This window comes from Erythrolamprus reginae, chromosome 8, assembly GCF_031021105.1.
Source record: "Erythrolamprus reginae isolate rEryReg1 chromosome 8, rEryReg1.hap1, whole genome shotgun sequence".
NCBI lineage: Eukaryota > Metazoa > Chordata > Lepidosauria > Squamata > Dipsadidae > Erythrolamprus > Erythrolamprus reginae.
Window position 1 is genome coordinate 26,091,231 of NC_091957.1, and position 20,568 is coordinate 26,111,798.

Sequence of the window (20,568 nt, forward strand, 5' to 3'; positions counted from 1 at the left end):
GCACTGAGCCACCTTGAGAAATCTGGGAATTATGTCAGAATGCCTTTCATAAGAGCCTCAGTGGTGCAGTGGTTAGAGTGCAGTACTGCAAGCTACTTCTGCTGATCACTGGCTGCCAAGTTTGGCAGGTTGAATCTCAGTAGGGTCAAGGTTGGCTCAGCCTTCCATACTTCCAAGGTCGGTAAAATGAGGACCCAGATTGTTGGTGGGGGGGAGCAGTATGCTGACTCTCTATAAACTGCTTAGAGAGAGCTGTAAAGCACTGTGAAGCGGTATATAAATCTAAAATGCCTTTTTAAATTTAAAAAAACTATAGCGTGTTGCATTTATATAATCAATGAACTGCTGCAGAGAAAACAAATTTTTATTTCTGCATGTAGCAAAAACATTTTGGACTCCGAAAAAAAAGATGGATGAAAAGCTCAATAAATCGCATGCCGACATTGGAGGTTGTGACACGTTTTGAGTGACAGGGAACCACATGCAGCTCCAGAGCTGTGGGTTGCAGACCCATTATAGATTGTAGCTGGGCTACAGACATTCTCATGAAAAGCTGACTGACCTGAATTTCCCTCCCTTCACTTGTGACTAGATCAAAGACTTCCTGACAGGATGTCTTTTTTTTTTTTTTTTAAATTTTTTATTTATTGATTTTTAACAATTTAAATCACACAACATAAAACAGTGCATAGTGAAAAGTGAATTGTGCCCATCACCCCGACATACACACATTCCCCACCACCAAATTGGGGGTATTTCTTTTTTAATCCACTTAACCCAAGAGCAATATATCTGTCTACATATTATAGAGTGATTCTAGTTTATTTCTTGTAGCTTGGTCTCGGATTCTGCTCGTCATATATCGTCTTACCTTGTCCCACCGTCCCATCAGCTGTCCCAAATCAGTTTCATTATCCAAATTTATCCTTTTTTCCATAATTTCAAATTGAATATGATCCACCATGTACCTATACCAATTTTGCATTGTCCATTTTGTCGCATCCTTCCAACCCAAAACTATTACTGCCTGAGCACTTTCTATTGCTGCTTTTTTTATTTCTCTAAATTCTCCCATCGCATTGCTTTTTACTAGTACTGCCATTTCCTTAGTGATTGTCCATTGTATATTTAACATTCCATTAATATCCTCTTTCACTTTTTGCCAAAATTCCTGCACTATTGGGCATTCCCAAAACATATGCATAAACACTCCTTTATCTTGACAACCATGCCAACAATTCCCCCTAACATTCTGCTGAAAATGTGCAAATTGAACGGGAGTAAAATACCACTTATGTAATATTTTCCTTCTCATTTCCCTAATTCTTGTATTTTTAATTTTCCTTATATCTTCTACTATATTTTCCATTTCTTGTACCTCTACTGATATCTCATTTTGCCACCATTTAGTCAATCCATCAATCGTGTCCCCATCTGACTGCACTAGCAGTTTGTATATATTAGTTGCTTGCGCCTTTATCCCCTCGCTTTTTTCTCTTATTATTTTCTCTAACCCTGTCTCCTCCCGCCATAATACTTCTTTATTCTCCCTTTCATTTAGATATTTACATATTGCATTTATTTGTAGCCACCTTCCCTTACCTAACCACCATTCTATGCGATTTCTGCTTGGCCTGCCATCCTTCTCGTATAACTGTTCTATCTTAGTTATCCCTCTTCCCTTCAACTCTCCTATAACCCTATTTAAGTTAATTTCGTTTTCTCTATTTATTACATAAAGCGATGACAGTTTAGATTTATATGATCCTATTTTCCCTTGCCATTTTTTCCAAATTTCCATAGTCCCTTTCATTGGGCCTATTAATTTTCCTATATCTCTCCTATTCCACTTCCTAAAAATCAATTCTCTATTATTCATCCCGTTTATCTGTTTTTCCAATTTCGCCCATTTATTTTCACTTAATTGCAACTCCATTAACCTTTCCATTTGAAAGGCTTCCCTATACAGCTCCAAACATGGAACACCCCATCCCCCCTCTTTTTCATTCGCAATTAACCACTTTTTTCTTATTCTTGGTCTCTTATCTTCTTCAATCCAATAATTTAATTTTTTGTCCCACTCTTTAACCTTACATACCGATAACCCCCCCGACAGCACCTGAAATAGGTACATCATCTTGGGAGCTATCATCATTTTTAAAGCTCTTATTTTAGAGAGTCTCCTTAGCTTTTTATCTTTCCAGCTCCTCATCTGTTTCAACATTTTCCTCCATGTTATTCTATAATTAATCTCTTCCATTTTCACTGGGTTTTTTAATAACCAAATTCCCAAATATTTTATTTTTTTAAGTCCTAATTTCAACCCTGATTCTTTCCTAATTTCTATCTGTTCTCTCGGATCTGTATTTAAACACATAATCTCTGATTTTTCCATATTAACCGACAGTCCCGATTCCTGCTTAAACTCTTGTAAAATATTTATTATACCTTTAATCATCTCCATCGGGGTCTGGGTCAATATAATTGCATCATCTGCAAATAAATTTATTTTCATTTCTAATTTCCCTATTCTATATCCTGCCCAAGTGTTATCTTGTCTTATCTTATTAGCTAAGATCTCTATTGCTATTACGAATAATTTTGGAGACAGAGGGCATCCCTGCTTGGTGCCATTTAATATTTTAATACTCTGCGTTCTTTGTCCATTCACTCTTATATATGCTTCATTTCCTTTATAAATCTCTTTTATAGTTTCACAAAATTTTTCCCCCATATTTAATTTGTTACATAATTTATATAAGTAACTATGGTTAACTTTATCGAAAGCTTTATAAACATCTAATTTCAAAATTCCCAATTTCCTTTTAGTAACGGTAGCATGGTGCATCACATTCATTACATTTCTAATTGGTTCACTTATTTTCCTTCCCTTCACGAATCCATATTGATCCTCTTCAATTATTTTTGGTAAAATATTTTCTAATCTATTTGCCAGTATTTTCATAAATATTTTATAATCCTGATTTGCCAAACTGATCGGACGGTAAGACCCAGGCTCCCTTAAATCTCGACCCATCTTCGGAATGGTAACAATTTCTGAAAGCTTCCATGTCTGCGGGATATCACGATTTGACAATATATTATTAAACAATTTCCCCAAATGCGGAAGCAAAACATTCACATAAGTTTTATAAAATTCCCCTGTAAACCCATCTGGGCCCGGTGCTTTGGCTTGTTTTAACCCTTTAATTACTCTAGCAATTTCATCTTGTGTAATTTCTGCATTCAAAATTTGTTTGTCTTCTTCACTTACTATTTTCCCAACCTTGAGGACTTCTATCTTCACTTGCTCCTCTTTATACAAATCTTCATAATATTTCCTCATTATCTCCTCTAACTGGTCATTACCATATCTAACCACTCCACTGGTGTCCCTCAATGCTAAAATACATGATTTTTCTTTCCTCTTCTTCAGATATCTCGCCATTTGCTGCATTGATCTTGTCCCCCAACTCTGTATTTTTTGTCGCATCGCCATTCTCATCTTATTCCATTTAATCTCATCATACACCATCAACTGTTTCTTTTTCAATTTCAGTAAACTATTCCAATCTCTACTTTTCGTCATTCTTAACTGCTCTTGTATCAAATCTATTTCCCTTATCTTCCTTTCCCTCTCTCTACCCCACCTCTTCCTAATATCTGCTTCCATACATATACATTGTCCCCTCATGAAGGCCTTACATGCATCCCATACAATTGATTGTTTAATACCACCCACATCATTAATTCTAAAATATTCTGATAACTCTGTTTGCAATTTCTCTTTATCTTGTTCCCTAGCAGTTACAACTGCATTATATCTCCAAATTTTTTGATTTCGTTCCTGACCTATTTCCAATTCTGCCAATAGTGGGGCATGATCTGATATCCATATACTTTTAATGTCTACTTTTTTAACTTGTATATTACCTCCCCTGTTCATTAATATGTAGTCTATGCAGCTAAATGTGTGATGTCTTGCTGAATAATATGTAGCTCTGTTTAAAATATCTGCATGTAAATCCACCATATTAAGTCTATTTAAATGTAGCATCCTGCTATTTGCATTCCCATTTGTTAATTGCATATTAAAATCTCCTGCCAAAAAAGTTGAGCCCTCCTTAAAATTGTCTAACTTCTTCTTAGTATTTATTATAAATTGTTTTGTTTTCCCATTTGGGGCATAAATTGCTGCTAATGTCAACTTCTTTTGATTTATTTTCCCTTTAACAAATATCCACCTTCCTTCTCTGTCTTTCTGAATTCCCACCTCTTCAAAATTAACTCTCTGATGAATCAGAATCGCTGTGCCTCGACTATTTTGCGTTCCTCTTGACTCAAACACCCATTTCCAATTTCTATCATTAATCAAGTTATCCCTTCCTCCCCTTCTTTTATGTGTTTCTGTCAAAATCATAATATCCACCTTATATTGCTTAGCCATCCTTAATATCCTAAAACGTTTCAAATCCGATCCCAAACCATTCACATTTAAAACCATTATCTTACACTCCGTCATAATATACCAAAAACACCCTTTTCCCCTCTTGTTTTGCCCTTGGTTTATATTTTTCCCTTTTCTTTACCCCTATTACCCCCCCCCAACGTGCCTCCCCCTGTGCTCCCCCCACTGAGAGGGGAGAAGACAAGAAAAAACCTTGCCCATACCTGAGGCACATTTTCTGGATTGCGTTCCCACTCAAACTAGCTCCTCTTTCAACCCTTTTTAATTTTATAAAAGAGAAAATTTCTCCCTCCCTCCTTTCTCCTTTAAATAATTCCTTCTTTAATTTCTTCTTTAATTTTAAATTCTTAAACCCCCTTTTTCTCCCCCTTAGACTTCCCCCACTGAATGACAGATATACAGGAATCCCAAAGCATCTCCAAGAAAAATAATAATAATAACAACATTAATAGTAATTGTAATAGTAATAATTCTTTTCCTTTGCCTTTCCCCCCCCCACAACAAGACAAGGGACCAAACACCATCACTTTCTGGCTCTCTTCTCACGCTGAGCCCGTGTTCTTCTCTGCTCCTTTCTGATGGCCTCCACCTGCCCGCTTAACTCCTTCAGCTGCTCTTCCCTTCGTCTTTCCTCCTCATCTGGGGTACTCCGACCGTCAAAAGCCTCTTCTCCTTCATATGCTAGTGCTCCAGTTTCATCAAACTTAATCCCCAGTTGATCCAGCAAAGTCTTTCCCTCCTCCAATGAACGTGCTCTGTACATTTTATTGTCCTGGAACACCAAGATGGCCACTGGATAGCCCCAGCTAAATCTGGTTCCACTTTGATATAGCCGGTTTGCAATTGGTTTCAACACAGCTCTCGCTCTCAGGGTTTCCCAGGAAAGATCCCTCAGAACCCTTATCTCATTTCCGTCTTGTTTAAGGCTCGTAGAAGTCTTCAAAGTTTTATAAATCATCTCTGCTTTTTTTTCACTAAGGAAAGCGATGATCACATCTCTCTGTCTGCCGTCTCTCCTGGGGGCTGCCCAATGAACACGCAACAGCTCCTCCACACTGACCTCCACGCCTGTCTGTTTATTTAACCAAGCACAGACAGCTTCTATTAACTTAAATTCAGAGGGCAAATCCATTCTGAACCCTCGTAAACGCAAATTCCTCCTTCTCTGTCTGTCCTCCAAATTTGCGATTCTGTCATTTATTTGTCTTATTTTTCCATCGTAATCCATCACTTGTTTCTCCACTTTCAGTATCTTATCAGCAGAAGAATCGCCTTCCTTTTTAATTTGTTTAACTTCTAAATCCATCTGTTCCATTTTATTCTCAACTTTGTTGAATCTTTGTTCGAACCCGCTACAAATCTCCAGCAGCTTATCTAACTTCTGCTCAATTTTAGCCAGACTCGAGAGGTCTTTCCCTCCCTCCGCCATTTTAAGATTTATTGTACTCACTTATCACTTCCTTGTTACAGCGAAAGCACCTCCGTCTTTGCTTGAAATGATAAATCTTCAAACTCACTTTGATGCCGACAGATTCTTGTTTCTTCCTATATTTTTCTAAGGAAGATTTATAGTCTTTTTAAGAGGGAGAAAACTCTTTACATTTTATCTTTGTTCGGAGCCAGAGGTGAAATGCCTAGAAAGCAATTCGGCACATGCGCAATCTCGACTTCCTGACAGGATGTCCACAAACAGTAAGGGCTGGGTCCTTTACATCTCCCAGCGCAGGCTCCCCTCAGCCCCTACCTATACTTGCTGTATATACATGACTGCATATCTTCTGAACCATCCAACATCATAATAAAAGTTTGCAGACAACACAACGGTGCTGGATCTCACAACTGGAGGGGACAAATCAACATAAGGTGAAGTATTCCAGAAGGTATCCACATGGTGCTCAAAATACAACTTATATCTAAATACTAGGAAGACAAAGGAGATGGTGCTAGATTTCCGGAAACGCAGAGAGGAACCTGCTCCACTGTATATTAAGGGGGGGGGGCATGGTGGCTGTGCAAAGAGGGTTTCTTCTTTTAAGTTCTTGGTAATGCTCATTAGTCAAGATCTCACCTGAAAAACAACAACATGCCCCTAGTAATTGGCAAAGCCCAACAGAGACTTCATTTCCTTAGAGTCCTGCAGAAAAAAATCAGGTGGAACAATGGCTGATGACCTCTTTCTATCGGTCCACGATAGAAAGTGTCCTCACGTACTGGATTTCAGTATGGTACACTGGTTTAACTGTTTCAGACAGGAGGCACAAGAAACCATTGGTTGCCCTCTAACACCACTGGATGACATTGCCAGATCTCACTGCTTTAGCAGAGTAAGGAAGATACTCAGAGATGATTTACACTCTGGTCAATCTCTCTTCAAACTCCTTCCATTGGGCAGAAGACATCAAAACATAGCCAGCCAGACAACTAGGTTTAAAAATAGTTTCTATCCTTGGGCTGTGTCAGACTCTTGAAAACAACCATAATTACTCCACGCACATGCAGAAATATATGACTAGTCCCACCCACCCCATATTACTATTTATGTTGTATTTTTTGTCATGGATTGTACCGATGTGGCTAAAACCAATTTTGTTGTATTCATGATGTACAATGACAATAAAGGCTATACTATCAGGCTTCAGATATACAAAAGGACATTCCTGTGCAACAAGGAACCACTTGAACGACGTTATGCCACACCAAACAATCAAGAGCCTTAAGTACTTTTCACCCATCAGTGACTTACAAGCAATGACTCCATACGAAGAGGCAGTGTACCCCGAAACTCTGTTGTGGGGGAGGGAGGAGGGGGTAATTTTTTTCTTTGCCTTTTGGGTTTCATGGAACTATCATAATGGTCCTGACCATATCTGCATTGGTCTCACAGACAGATATTTATTTGCACAGATATAAAACACACATTTATTTAATAAATAGGATTAAAAAACACAGTTCAAACAATGAGAAACTCCATTTTGGCAAGGACTTGGACTTTTGGTGGATTTGGAAGTGGCTGAGAGGCACTGCCGTAGCCCAAAGGAAAAGGGATCTGGGGACTTCCCATTGTGGTTTTTACAGACCACTGACCATGGTCCAGCGTCCAGACCTTGAGTGAAGTCTTGTGTGGAGAGCAAAGATCTGGCTGTTTGCAGGGCTCACTCACTGGAAGCCCTCATCTGCTTGCAGAAGGCATCAAATTGTTGCTGCTCCAGCTCTGTCATCACTCGGTTGAGGGCATAGATCTGTGGACCAAAGCAGAGGTTAAACCAACATCCCTAAACTCTTCAATCATCGATCACTTCCTGAAATTGTTCATCCACCCCCAACATTTATTTCAGGAAAATAGTCTCATAAATACAACAATAACAACAATAATAAAGTTCTTGAAAATGAATAGGTCAAGATCTTATGGATCCAAATACAGAAACTTGGCCCACAACACTCCTGACATCTCTATTGTGGAAAAGAAAAAAGCCCGGTTCTTTGATATTGGTAAACCGGGTGATGTAGAAATTGAAGAGAAACAGCTAGAAAAAAAATAATGAAATACCACAACAAGCAAATTGAAGTTGAACGATTGTGGAAGAAGAAATAAATGGTTGTACAAATAGTAATAGGAGACCTTTGGAGCAGTGATAGTGCCAGAGCACTGAAACCTGGGAGAGAGTAGCTTGCCAGTGTGCATGCTCATGGTGGCCAGCTGCTCTTCCGGGTTCTGTCGTGTGCATGCATGCCAGCCAGTTGGTCCGGTGCATGCGCTCCGACTAGCTGCTCTCTTTTGGGTTCCAGCGCATGACGGAACATGGCCAATTTCCAGTTGGTCGATGTGCATGCTGGAAGAGCAGCTAGCGATAGCATGCTTGCCCACAGAGGGGTCAGCGTGCCACCCCGGCACGTGTGCCATAGGTTCACCATCATGGCCTTGGAACAATAGCCAAAGGGTATGTATGGAAACGTATGGAAATTTTGAACTTATTAGATCTAAATATCAGAACTTTGCAAACAACAAGAACAACAAAACCACACCACCACCTTTCTTGGAACTGCCTATATACTTGGGGTTAGGACTTGGACTGTTAAATTTTTGCCAGTTCCAGGCTGTGAATTGAAGATTAAAACTTAAATAAAAACAATAATAATCCAAACAACAAAACCTACCTATGCCCTTGGGAAATACATGGGAAATTGCTAAATCCAATCTAAACATTTGCCTGACTATGCAATGAATGTTAACTCATTTATTTATTATTTATTAATTGTATTTGTATGCCACCTCTCTCCGAGAACTCGGGGCGGCTCACAATATAGCAAACAATATACAATGTACATATCTAAAAAATCCAATTAATATCATTAAAAAACTTTAAAAACTCTAATAACATTTAAAAGCATTCATTCCCATTCACACAGCAAGACATACTACAATTGTTGGCCAGGGGGCTAGGGTCTAATGGCCCCAACCCTGGTGGCACAGATAGATCTTTAAACCTTTACGGAAGGTGCGGAGGGTGGGGGCAGTGCGAGTCTCTGTGGTGAACTGATTCCAGAGGGCTGAGACCCCCACAGAGAAGGCTCTTCCCCTAGGTCCCATTGTCTAGTTGATGGGACCTGGAGAAGGCCGACTCTGTGGGACCTAACTGGTCACTGGGACTCATGCGGCAGAAGGCAGTCCAGGAGGTAAACTTAGATAGTCCCATGGAGAGAGAGATTATTGACATTTTTGGAAAACTCTGGTTTGGATCCTCAGGGGCAGACAAATGGAAAGCTGTCCATAGGACTCCCTCCCACAAAATTCTTGCCAACTGTTTTAGGGGCTAGAGAAAGGGCAGCCTCCACTTCCCCCTTGCCTACAAAAAAATTTATATTTCATCTTCATCCCACCTTTCTTACCTAATACAAGTAGTTCTCGACTTACAACTATTCATTTAGTGACCATTCAGTTACAATGGCAGTGGAAAAAAGGGGCTTACCACCGTTTTTCACACTTATGACCTTTGCAGCATCCCTGTGGTAACGTGATCAAAATTCAGATGCTTTGCAACCTGTTCATATTTATGAGGTTGCAGCATCATCTTAGGGTGTGTATGTGTGTGTGCATGTGTGACATGATCCTGTTTTGCGACCTTCCAACAAGCAAAGTCAATGGGGAAGCCGGATTCAACAACTATTCAACTAACTCAGTGATGGTGCACCTAAGGCACGGGTGGCAAAGGTGGCACAGGGAGCCATGTCTGCTGACACACGAGCTGTTGCCCTAGCTCAGCTCCAACATGCATGTGCATGCCAGCCAGCTGATTTTTGGCTCACTTGAGAGGCTTTGAGAGGACATTTTTGGTTTCTGGAGAGCCTCTGGGGGGATGAGGGAGGGTGTTTTTACCTTTCCCCCAGCTCCAGGGAAGCCTTTCAAGCCTGAGGAGGGCAGAACACGAGACTATTGGGCCCACAAGAAGTTGGGAAACAGGCCGTTTCCGACCACCAAACGGCCTCTGGTGGGGGGGGGGGCAAGATAAACTGTTTTCACCTTCTCCAGGCATTGAATTATGGGTGTGGGCACTCGTGCATGTGCGACAGTGAACGCCCATGCTCTTTCAGCACCCAAGGTTCACCATCACTGGGCTAAATTATCAAATGTAGGGATTCCCTTTAACAAATATGGCAAGAAAGGTCGTCAAAGGGTGGCAAAATTCACTTCAATGCCTCGCTTAGCAACGGAAAGGGCAAGCTCCACAATGATTGTAAGTCGAGGACTAACTGTATTCAGGACACACTTGAGAATCAACTACCTGAAGAACAATGGAAAAGTCAAAACGGAGGGAGGGGCTTGACACGTAGCAACCAAGCTTTTCCCCCAACCCCAAATTTCTCCTCAGGAGACCACTGTTAGACGCAGCAGTGGCGGGGAGTTCCCCAGGCGCGGTTGCTTCTCACCCCCACTTCACCCCGCCATTAAGGAGGCTTAATTCATTCCGTGTGGGGGACCTCAGAGACCAGGGAGGAGGCGTTTCGTAAGCCCCCCCAGGCCCCTCGCCTCAGGGGTCTCCTCAAAAGAGACCTCCGCCCACCTCGGCGCGCTGCCGCTGCTTCAGCTCCTGCTGAGCCGAGCGTTGCTTGGCCTTCTCCAGGCGGGCGTTGCCGCCGCCGCCGCTGGACCCGGGGCCCTCCTTGCCTTTGGCGGGAGGCAGCACTAACGGCGGCGGCGGTGGCTTCTCGCGTCGGCCCCCGCCGGGCTCCATTCCCCTCAGACCTAACAAAGGCGTCAGGCCGAGGAGCGCCTCACCGCGCAGGCGCCACGGCTGGCCGCGCGGCCGACACTAGGACGTCACAAATCCACCATCGAGGACGGCGCGGCCTAGAGCGGCCTCCCCGCAAAGTCAGAAGAAGTCCGACGAGCGCCACTCTCGCCGCGTCAAAGGCCATTGACGGGCCGGCTTCGCGGGGTGTTTTGTTTGTCTGTCTGTGTTTGTGTGTGTGTCTCTATGACGTCATGAACCCACCATCGAGGACGCGCGCGGCCTAGAGCGCCCTCCATGTAGAGCCAGGAAAGTCAGACGGGCGCCTCTCTCGCTAGGTCAGAGAAATTCCTTTATGTGTTCAATCATACTTGGCCAATAAAGAATTTTATTCTATTCCTAATTCTTATTCTATTCCTAATTCTATTCTATTCTTAATCCTAATCTTATATTTAATTCTTATTCTTATTCTATTCTACTCTTATTCCTTTTCCTATTTCTTATTCTATTTCTTTCTTATTCTACTCTAGTCTATTATTCTATTCTAATTCTATTTCTAATCCTATTCCTAATCGTAATCCTTATTCTATTTCTATTCCTTATTTTATTGTATTTCTATTTCTGTTCAATTCTATTCTAAAGACCACTGGGGGCCGGGCGCGCGCGGGGAGTGGGGATCTGAGTCCGCGAGGAGAAGGGCGGCATATAAATCGAATAAAGTAAATATATAAAATTAATGAATCTCTCTTATGACGTCACAACCACCATCGAAGACGCGCGCGACCTAGCGAGGCCACCCCCATAGAGACAGGAAAGTCCGACGAGCGCCTTCTCGCTCGCTCGCTTTCTCTCTCTGACGTCACGAATCCAGCATCGAGGGCGCGTGCGGCCTAGAGCGGCCTTCCCGACAGACAGATAAAAAGAGACCGGAAGTCCAAGCGCCACTTCCGGACAGGAGCGGAAGCCTTTACATTATTCCTGAGCATCGCCCCCGAGCGGGTCCTTTTCCCCTCTTTCTCCTCCTCGGGGCTGCTGGGGGCCTCAGCCGGGGCCTCCGGGGAGCTTGGGGCGGCCATGGCGGTGCCGGCTCCGGGCTGCAGCCTGAAAGACGAGCTGCTGTGCCCGATCTGCCTGGGCCTCTACCAGGAGCCCGTCAGCTTCGGCTGCGAGCATTACTTCTGCCGCCGCTGCATCTCCGAGCACTGGAGCCGACAGGAAGCGCAGGCGGCGCCCGCCCGCGATTGCCCCGAGTGCCGCCGGGCTTTCTCGGCGCCGGCCTTGGCGCCCAGCCTCAAGCTGGCCAACATCGTCGAGCGCTTCGCCGCTTTCCCTCCCGAGGCCGCCCTGGGCGCCGGCCGGGGAGGCCGAGGCGGAGGGACGCCCTGCGGGAAAGCCCACGCCAAAGTCCGCCTCTTCTGCCTGACAGACCGCGCCGTCGTCTGCTTCTTCTGCGACCGGCCCGCCCTGCACGAGCAGCACCAGGTCACCGGCCTGGACGAGGCCTTCGAGGAGATGCAGGTCTGGGGCAGCGGTGTGGGGATGTGTGGGGCTTCTCACTCACCCACCTCTGGGACAGGCTGGGAGGAGTTGGGGGGGGGTCACCTCTGGCTTCCCAAGATGGGGGCAGCTGGGGGAAGAGTGCCTCCCTAGAATGGGTGCCAGACTGGCATGGGGGCAGCTGGGGAGGCGCCTCCTCTAACTTTTCAAGATGGGGGCCAGGCTGGCATGGGGGCAGCTCTGACTTCCCAAGATGGGGGCCAGGCTGGTCACGGGACACTCCTGCCTTCCTCAGCAAGGGGCACTTCGGATCCTGCTTTGCCCCCTACCCCCAGGTTAGACCTTGGGCACTCTCTGCCTCTCCAGGATGAGTGTCAGGCTGGCCATGGAGCGCTCATTCTGTGGATGGTGGTCAGCTGGGGCCCTGGTTTGACACCCCCCCCCCCCCACGCACACATACACCTTTGCATACAAAGGGTCTCCTTGCCTCTTTAGGATGAGTACCAAGCTGGCATGAGGGCAGCTGGGGTCTACTACGTCTCCGGGGTGGATGCCAGTCTATGCAAGGGACACTCCCTTGGGTGCAGGCTAGCTTGAGACCTGCTTTGCACCCTGTTCCAGGCCGCAAGGACTCCTTGCTTCTCATTCAGGATGGGTGCCTGACTGGCCAACGAGCTTCCCTGAGTGGTGGCCAGCTGGGCTCCTTTCTTCCTCAGCATGGATGCCAAGCTGGCATGGGGGAACCTCAGGTCTATTACAGGGGATGGGCAAAGTTGGCTCTTCAATGACACGAGGACTTCAACTCCCAGAATTCCTGAGCTAGCCTGATTGGCTCAGGAATTTTGGGAATTGAAGTCCACATATCATGGAAGAGCCAACTTTGCCTACCTCTGGTCTATTATGTCTCTGGGATCGTTGACAGGCTGGCTGAGGGGAACTCCTGCTTCCCTGAGTGTGGGCCAATGGGACTCTGCTCTGCCCTGTTGCAGAGTAGCCCATGGAGCAGGGTGGTGAGCTTCCTGCTTCTCCATGATGGATAATCTAAAATGCCCACTACAGCTGGCCCGCTCTCTCCACCCTATCCTGTCTATATCAAGTTGGGGGCTGCCCACACACTGCCAAAAGACCCTCACCCCAATGCTGGTCTCATTCCAGAGAGAGCTGAAGGAACAGCTGCAGACCCTCCAGGACAGTGAGCGTGGGCACACGGAGGCCCTGGCTCTGCTGAAGCACCAGCTGGCCGAAACCAAGGTAAGGTCGCAAGGATTCCTTAAAGGATCTTTGAGTCCTAGTGGACAACCATTTAAATATGAGCCAGCCATGTGCAGCAGCTGCCAAAGAAGCCAACACAGTTCTAGGCTGCATTAACAGAGGGATAGAATCAAGATCATGTGAAGTGTTAATACCACTTTATTAGGCCTTGGTAAGGCCACACTTGGAATACTGCATTTGGTTTTGGTTACCACGATACAAAAAGAATGTTGAGACTCTAGAAAGAGTGTAGAGAAGTGTGATAAAGATGATTAGAGTACTGGAGGCTAAAATATGAAGAACGTTTGCAGGAACTGGGCATGGCTAGTTTAATGAAAAGAAGGACCAGGGGAGACATGAATAGCAGTCTTCCAATATCTCAGGGGCTGCCACAAAGAGGGAGTCAAGCTATTCCCCAAAGCATCTGAGGTTAGAGCAAGAAGCAATGGGTGGAAACTAAACAAGGAGAGAAGTAACTTAGAACTAAGGAGGAATTTCCTGAGAGTTAGATCAATTAACCAGTGGAACAGCTTGCCTCCAGAACTTGTGAATGCTCCAACACTGAAAGTTTTTAGGCAGATGTTGGATAACCATCTGTCTGAAGTAATGTAGGGTTTCCTGCCTAAGATTAGAAGACCTCCAAGGTCCCTTCCAAGTCTGTTGTTATTGTTATTGTTATTGTAAAGGTTCAGTATGATAACAGATTAGGCAAGTATCTTATTATTATTATAAAGGCCGGGCATGGGCTCTTCCCTTGGCATTCCCATCCCCTGGGGACTGGGACCCACTCAATGCCTCCTGCCTGTCTTCCAGTCCTCGGCCAAGAGCTTGCGGGCCACCATCGGTGAGGCCTTTGAGCGGCTGCACCGGCTTCTCCGTGAGCGCCAGAAGGCCATGCTGGAGGAGCTGGAGGCCGACACGGCCCGGACGCTAACCGACATCGAGCAGAAGATCCAGCGCTACAGCCAGCAGCTGCGCAAGGTGCAGGAGGGAAGCCAGATCCTGCAGGAGAGGCTGGCGGAAACCGACAAGCACAACTTCCTGGCGGGCATCGCCTCCCTCTCGGAGAGGTGGGTGGAACTGGTGGGCAGTGCCAGGGTGTGGGGCAAGGGGCACAGCTGTGGCTAACCTCAGTCTCCTCCCTTCCTCCAAGGCTGAAGGGGAAGATCCACGAAACGAGTCTCACCTACGAGGATTTCCCCACGTCGAAGTACATGGGGCCTCTGCAGTACACCATCTGGAAATCCCTCTTCCAGGACATCCAGCCAGGTGAGTCAGCTCCTGGCCCAGGTAGTGGGCGGGGAGACCCACTCCAAGGCCTTCAAACCTCCAAAGGGCAACATAACAAAAATTTGTGAGCAGTCTTGGGCCTTCCAAGGTATACCCAGCACTCTGCGAACTGCATTGGTTGACAATTGGTTTCCGAACACAGTTCAAAGTGTTGGTTATGACCTATAAAGCCCTACATGTCATTGGACCAGAATACCTCCAGGACCGCCTTCTGCCACATAAATCCCAGCGTCCGGTTAGGTCCCACAGTCGGGTTTCTCCAGGTCGCATCAACTAGACAATGTCACTTGAAGGAACCTGGGGGAAGAACCACTAGATCCCTAGTATGCTTGGTTTGTCTTTGAGTGAATGATTTTTGATATTTAACTTTTATAATGTTTTAGATTAACTATTTAATTATTTCAATCCAATTGTATTTTGTACACTGTTTTATTGTTGAAATGTTGTGAGCCGCCCCGAGTCCCTGAGAGCGGCGGCATACAAATCCAATTATTAAATAACCCCCCCCTTCCCAAAGGACTTCAATCCCCATATTTATCCCATATGCCATGGCCTTCTTTGTGGTGACTCCCTTCCAGAACACTGAGCTACCATACTCCCTAGAGCAGTGAGGGTGAACCTTTTTATTATTATTTTTGCGTGCCAAAAGTATGTGCATGTGCTAGCATATGCGCATATGCCCACACCCATTCCCTCCCCCCCATCCCTGCGCATGTGCATAGGCCTCACTGAAGCCTGCGATAGTGGGAAAAACATCCAAACTGGAAAAAACGGACTTGCGGTTTGCCCTTTGCACTGTTTTACGCACTCCTGGGCTTCAGGCAAAACAGAAGTCCGTTTTCTGACCCTCCTTGAATCCCCAGAGTGCAAAAAAACAAAAACCAAACCCGCCCAAAAGGCAAACCGGAAGGTCGGTGGGCGAAACGGCCTTCCCCAAGGCTGAAAATCAGCTAGCTACTTATCCACCTCAGGTCATGTCAGATTCTGAGAAGGATGAGCCAGGCCCCTCTGGGTACCCTGAGCCTGGGGGGGTTGCCAGAGGAAGCAGAGAGCGAGAGTGAGGCAGCAAGAGGCTTGAGTGAGCCTGAGGAACCACTAGAAGGGGCTGATGTGACATTGGGAGAGTGGTCCCAGTCAGAGAGTGAGGAAGACATGAGAGAGGAAAGCCATTGGATAAATCCTCGCTATAGAAGAATGCTTAGACGGCGAGAGGAGATACAGAGTAGAAGGTATTAATTTACAGCCTTAGCCTCTTTAAGGTGTGATGTCACTTCTAGACATTATAAAGGAATGGGATTGTGGGAACTGGGGCACGGAGACTTATCCCGTTCTTTGGAAGAGACATGAAACTGGGGGTGTGCTGCAATGAAACTTTAAAACCATGATTTCTGCTTCAAAAAGACAATCCTTGTTGGGCGCTGTGCTAGGGAACAAATCTGGTGAGCAGACACACATGTTCAAGTAACTGAATTGAGTTTTATCTCAGGAATAATAATAATGATGATGATGATGATGATGATGATGATGATGATGATAACAACAACAACAATAATAATAATAATAATTTGTATGCCGAAAGTAATGGGTTTCTGGTGCTCTTTCCAGACATAGATAAATAGGCAGTGCGAATCTCCGGGGGGGGGGGGGGGGGGAGCTGATTCCAAAGGGCCGGGGCCTCCACAGAGAAGGCTCTTCCCCTAGGCCCTGCCAGGCAACATCGTCTAGGCCTGGAGAAGGCCGACTCTGTGGGACCTAACCGGTCGCTGGGACTCATGCGGCAGAAGAACTAAGGAGAAATTTCCTGACAGAACAATTAATCAGTGGAACAGCTTGCCTCCAGAAGTTGTAAATGCTCCAACACTGGAAGTTTTTAAGCAGAGATTCTAAAACCATTTTTCTGAAATGATATAATGTTTCCTGCCTAAGCAGGGGGTGGGACTAGAAGACCTCTAAAGTCCCTTCCAGTTCTATTCTATTCTATTCTATAGCTGGCTCTAAAGAGATAGTATCTGCTTCTGTGCTGTTTTAACCCTGTGTTTTCATTTATGTATGCTTGCTTTTGAACAAAGAGTGGGGTTTTATCAAGAAATAAGTGATTTCTGAGATTGGAATTCGCTCCGGAGGCCCGTGATGTGCCCTGGAGCTGACATAGGGCAACACCTCGCATGCCTTCCGATATGCCATCATGGCCCTAGAGATAGCCTTGGCTTCCAAGGACTGACTAAATGGTTGCAAAGTGAATTACAAGTAGATATGCAAGCGATGAAGAATATAGTGGAGAATACAAGAAAAATCATGAATACTGGAGTCAGAGAAATGAGAAGGAAAATACTACATAAGTGGTATCACACACCCATTCAACTTGCATACTTTCAGCAGAATGCTAAGAATACTTGTTGGCACGGGTGTCAAGATAAAGGAGTGTTTATGCATATGTTTTGAGAATGCCCGGTAGTGCAGAACTTTTGGAAAAAAGTGTAAGAGGATATTAATAGGATGTTAAATATATGATGGACAATTACAAAGGAAATGGCAGTATTAGTTAAAAGCAACGAGATGGGAGAATTTAGAGAAATAAAAGAAGCAGCGATAGAAAGCTCTCAGGGGGTAATAGTCCTAGGCTGGAAGGATGCGACAAAATGGACAATACAAAATTGGTATCGGCATATGGTAGATCATATACAATTTGAGATTATGGATAAGAAGATGAATTTGGCCAATTAAACTGACCAGCGTGAACTGATGGGACAAGATAAGAGGATATGTGGTCAGTAGAATTTGAGACTAAACTACGAGGAATAAATTGGAATCTATAATATGTAAATAGATAAATTGCTCTTGAGTTAAAATGTTATATACAAAATATGCCCCCATTTTGGTGGAGGGATGTGAATGTTGCACTAAGAACACTGGGCACACTGTTATATGTTGTGTGAATGTTTTATTGTTATTGTTAAAAATCAATAAAAATATTTATTAAAATAAAAAAACAGATAGCCCTGGCTCCCTCCCAACCAGGTGACCTCACTACAGCTTCTCTCTCTCCCCCCTCCCTCCCCAGTGCCCGCCACGCTGACCCTGGACCCGGCCACCGCTCACCAGCGCCTGATCCTCTCCGACGACTGCACCCTCGTCTCCTACGGCAACCTGCACCCGCAGCCACTGCAGGACTCTCCCAAGCGCTTCGACGTGGAGGTCTCGGTGCTGGGCTCGGAGGCCTTCAACAGTGGCATCCACTACTGGGAGGTGGTGGTCTTGGAAAAGACCCAGTGGATGATCGGGTTGGCCCATGAGGCCGTCACCCGCAAGGGCAACATCCAGATCCAGCCCAGCCGCGGCTTCTACTGCATCGTCATGCATGACGGGAACCAGTACAGCGCCTGCACCGAGCCCTGGACGCGGCTGAACGTCAAGAGCAAGCTGGAGAAGGTCGGGGTCTTCCTGGATTACGCCAAGGGGCTGCTCATTTTCTACAACGCTGATGACATGTCCTGGCTTTACACTTTCCGGGAGAAGTTCCCGGGGAAACTCTGCTCCTACTTCAGCCCCGGACAGAGCCACGCCAACGGGAAGAACGTGCAGCCGCTCCGGATTAACACTATCCGCATCTGAGGGATCTACCGGTCCCCGGATCTTCCACAGCGAAATTGGTCCCAATGCGGAGAAAATGAGAGCTGCTCTGGATTAGAATTCTAAGCATCTAGGACTGAACAAAGCAAGGGGGAAACCAGGTTGGTATGAGAATTCCCCCTCCAGGGCAAAGCATGGGAAGCGGCTCTGAACAATGGCCCTTGGGACTCACTCCTCGGGATCTATGACATTGGCTACTTTCAGACACAGCGAGGAAGGATGTAAATGGGGAGGGGGGAGTCTTTTAAGGTACAGGGATATCTGGTGTTCTTCTCGTCAGCCTTGTTCAGGTGACCTCATTGTTACAGTGGTGACTCTATTTACGAACTTAATTTGTTCCATGACCAGGTTCTTAAGTAGAAAAGTTTGTAAGAAGAAGCAATTTTCCATAGGAATCAATGTAAGAGCAAATAAGGTGTGCAATTGGGGAAACCACAGGGACGGTGGAGGCCCTGTTTCCTCCCAGGAGATTCCTAGAGAGGCCTCATGGAGACTTCTCCCCGCCTTTTCCGGCCTTGTTTCCTTCCAGGAGATTCCTAGAGAGGCCCCAAGGAGGCTTCTCCCTGCCTTTTCCGGTTAGTTTTGGAGGCTCGGGTTTGTAAGTGGAAAATGGTTCTTGAGAAGAGGCAAAAAAATCTTGAACCCCTGGTTCTTATCTAGAGGCGTTCTTAGGTAGAGGTACCACTGTATTTTATTTTATTGCATGCTTTCCCCCAAATTCCTGACTTTTTTTTTGCAAAATTGGGGAGAGAGAGAGAGGGAGGGTCAACACTACGGATCTTAGCGGGTTTTAATTCCTGCTTTTAAGCTGGGTGGGAAGCAAGAGGGGAACTAACGGACCAATCCGAAAATAAAACTGGGTTAAACAGGTCTTAATTCTCAAAGGAAGGTTTAGTGTCGTGACTTGCGCAGGATGTGTTTGTTATTTATAAAAGGTGGATGGGGGGAGCGGGGGTAGAATTATCGGCTGCTTGCAATCCTAAATGGGAGGCTTGGTTTCATATTTGCCAGCTGCCACAAAGAGTGAGGGTTGAGGTTGCATTAAATGCAACCTGTTTGCACCCGAACTGTTGAATTCATTTGTCCCTGTTCTGGGAATCTTCCACAATGGGGAAGCCTGCGAAAACCAGCAGGAGGTGCACAGGACCAGTCAAAAGCCCGTTAAGCAAAGCTGTCTCGGGTGCAAAACGCGCCCTGATTTCAGAATACAAGAGTTAGGAAGCTCGGACTCAAAAAGGGACTTTGGTGCTTTATCCGCCATCTTGTCAATCCTATTACAAGTGACACTCAGGAGTTGTCCACAAGAGGGCAGTGTTGGCTTAACGCAGGCCAGGGTGGGAATTTTAAAGGGGATGTCTGGGGAGGAAAAATATTGTGTGTTGGGTTTGGGCAAAGGGGGTGGCGAGGGAGTTCATGGGGGGGGGCTCCCTTGCCAGAAGTGATCATGTTATGTAAACCTTTATGGCGGAACCTCTGTTAAAGTCTTGTCAGTAAAAGTTTGGCCAGTGGATGTTGCTTTCTTTGAAAGTTAATGTTGTTTTATGAATTTGGGAGGCTGTGAGAAACTGACCGGGTGGGGGAGGCTGGAAGGCTCAGCCAGAACCAAATGATTTTAGGCTCCATCTCTGTGCTGCACTTTGTCCCTTGTCTGTTACTTTTGTTCTGCTGGCACCCCAAAATTAAACACTTGGGTGCCCCAAACCTGGCTGAGATGTTGGCTGTTGGAACTCAAGGAAATTCTACTTGGGGTTATCTACCCAACACTCTTGCTTTTGGTTCAAGATCTGCAAGGTTGGCTTCATTCACACAAGGCGTTTACGCCTGGCTGTTAAATCACATTTTGTACAATCACGCTAAACTTCAAAACCCTCAAATGGGATGGATTTGCACAGCTTAAGAGAGTCACACAAAAAAGAACCCCACATTAAATTAACTGAGTTTAGAGGATTTAAGTGGGGGAGTGACAAAGATTTTCCCCTCTGCTGAAAGTATCTGGGTCTTTGGTCTCTGTCACTTCCTCCCAATGCCCTCGACTCTTTCCCAACACCAGAAAAAACATCTTTCCAGAAACAGCCACGTGTCCTTCCAATGTAAGCTGAAAAGCTTTCAATTCAACCCCAAACCCCCACCATTCAAAATTTCCCCATTGTTATTCTGGCTGTATGAATGGGGCATGAATTTGAGGGCAGGGGTAGGCAGGCAAAG

The 20,568-nt window shown here is 45.5% G+C and overlaps 2 protein-coding genes across 3 annotated transcripts; one reads left to right on the top strand and one right to left on the bottom strand.

The window, feature by feature from the left end:
• Positions 1-345: 345 nt before the first annotated feature.
• Positions 346-10,770, bottom strand: SVBP (small vasohibin binding protein). The gene is made up of 3 exons (XM_070759388.1): positions 10,528-10,770; positions 6,137-7,707; positions 346-604 (listed from the first exon to the last, which is right to left on the bottom strand). The coding sequence occupies exons 1-2, from the start codon at positions 10,696-10,698 to the stop codon at positions 7,621-7,623; spliced, it is 258 nt and encodes an 85-aa protein (XP_070615489.1). The 5' UTR covers positions 10,699-10,770; the 3' UTR covers positions 346-604; positions 6,137-7,620.
• An 874-nt stretch (positions 10,771-11,644) lies between these two features.
• Positions 11,645-19,873, top strand: ERMAP (erythroblast membrane associated protein (Scianna blood group)). Of its 2 annotated transcripts, XR_011559731.1 has the most exons (6): positions 11,651-12,213; positions 13,348-13,443; positions 14,257-14,513; positions 14,597-14,712; positions 17,795-18,844; positions 18,908-19,873. XR_011559731.1 is itself a non-coding variant. In XM_070759389.1 (5 exons), exons 1-5 carry the CDS (start codon positions 11,770-11,772, stop codon positions 18,343-18,345), a joined length of 1,464 nt encoding a protein of 487 aa, XP_070615490.1. In that variant the 5' UTR covers positions 11,645-11,769; the 3' UTR covers positions 18,346-19,873. The 2 variants fall into 2 exon arrangements, 1 of the variants encoding a protein (XP_070615490.1); XM_070759389.1 differs by having other exon boundaries at positions 11,645-12,213; positions 17,795-19,873.
• Positions 19,874-20,568: the final 695 nt, after the last annotated feature.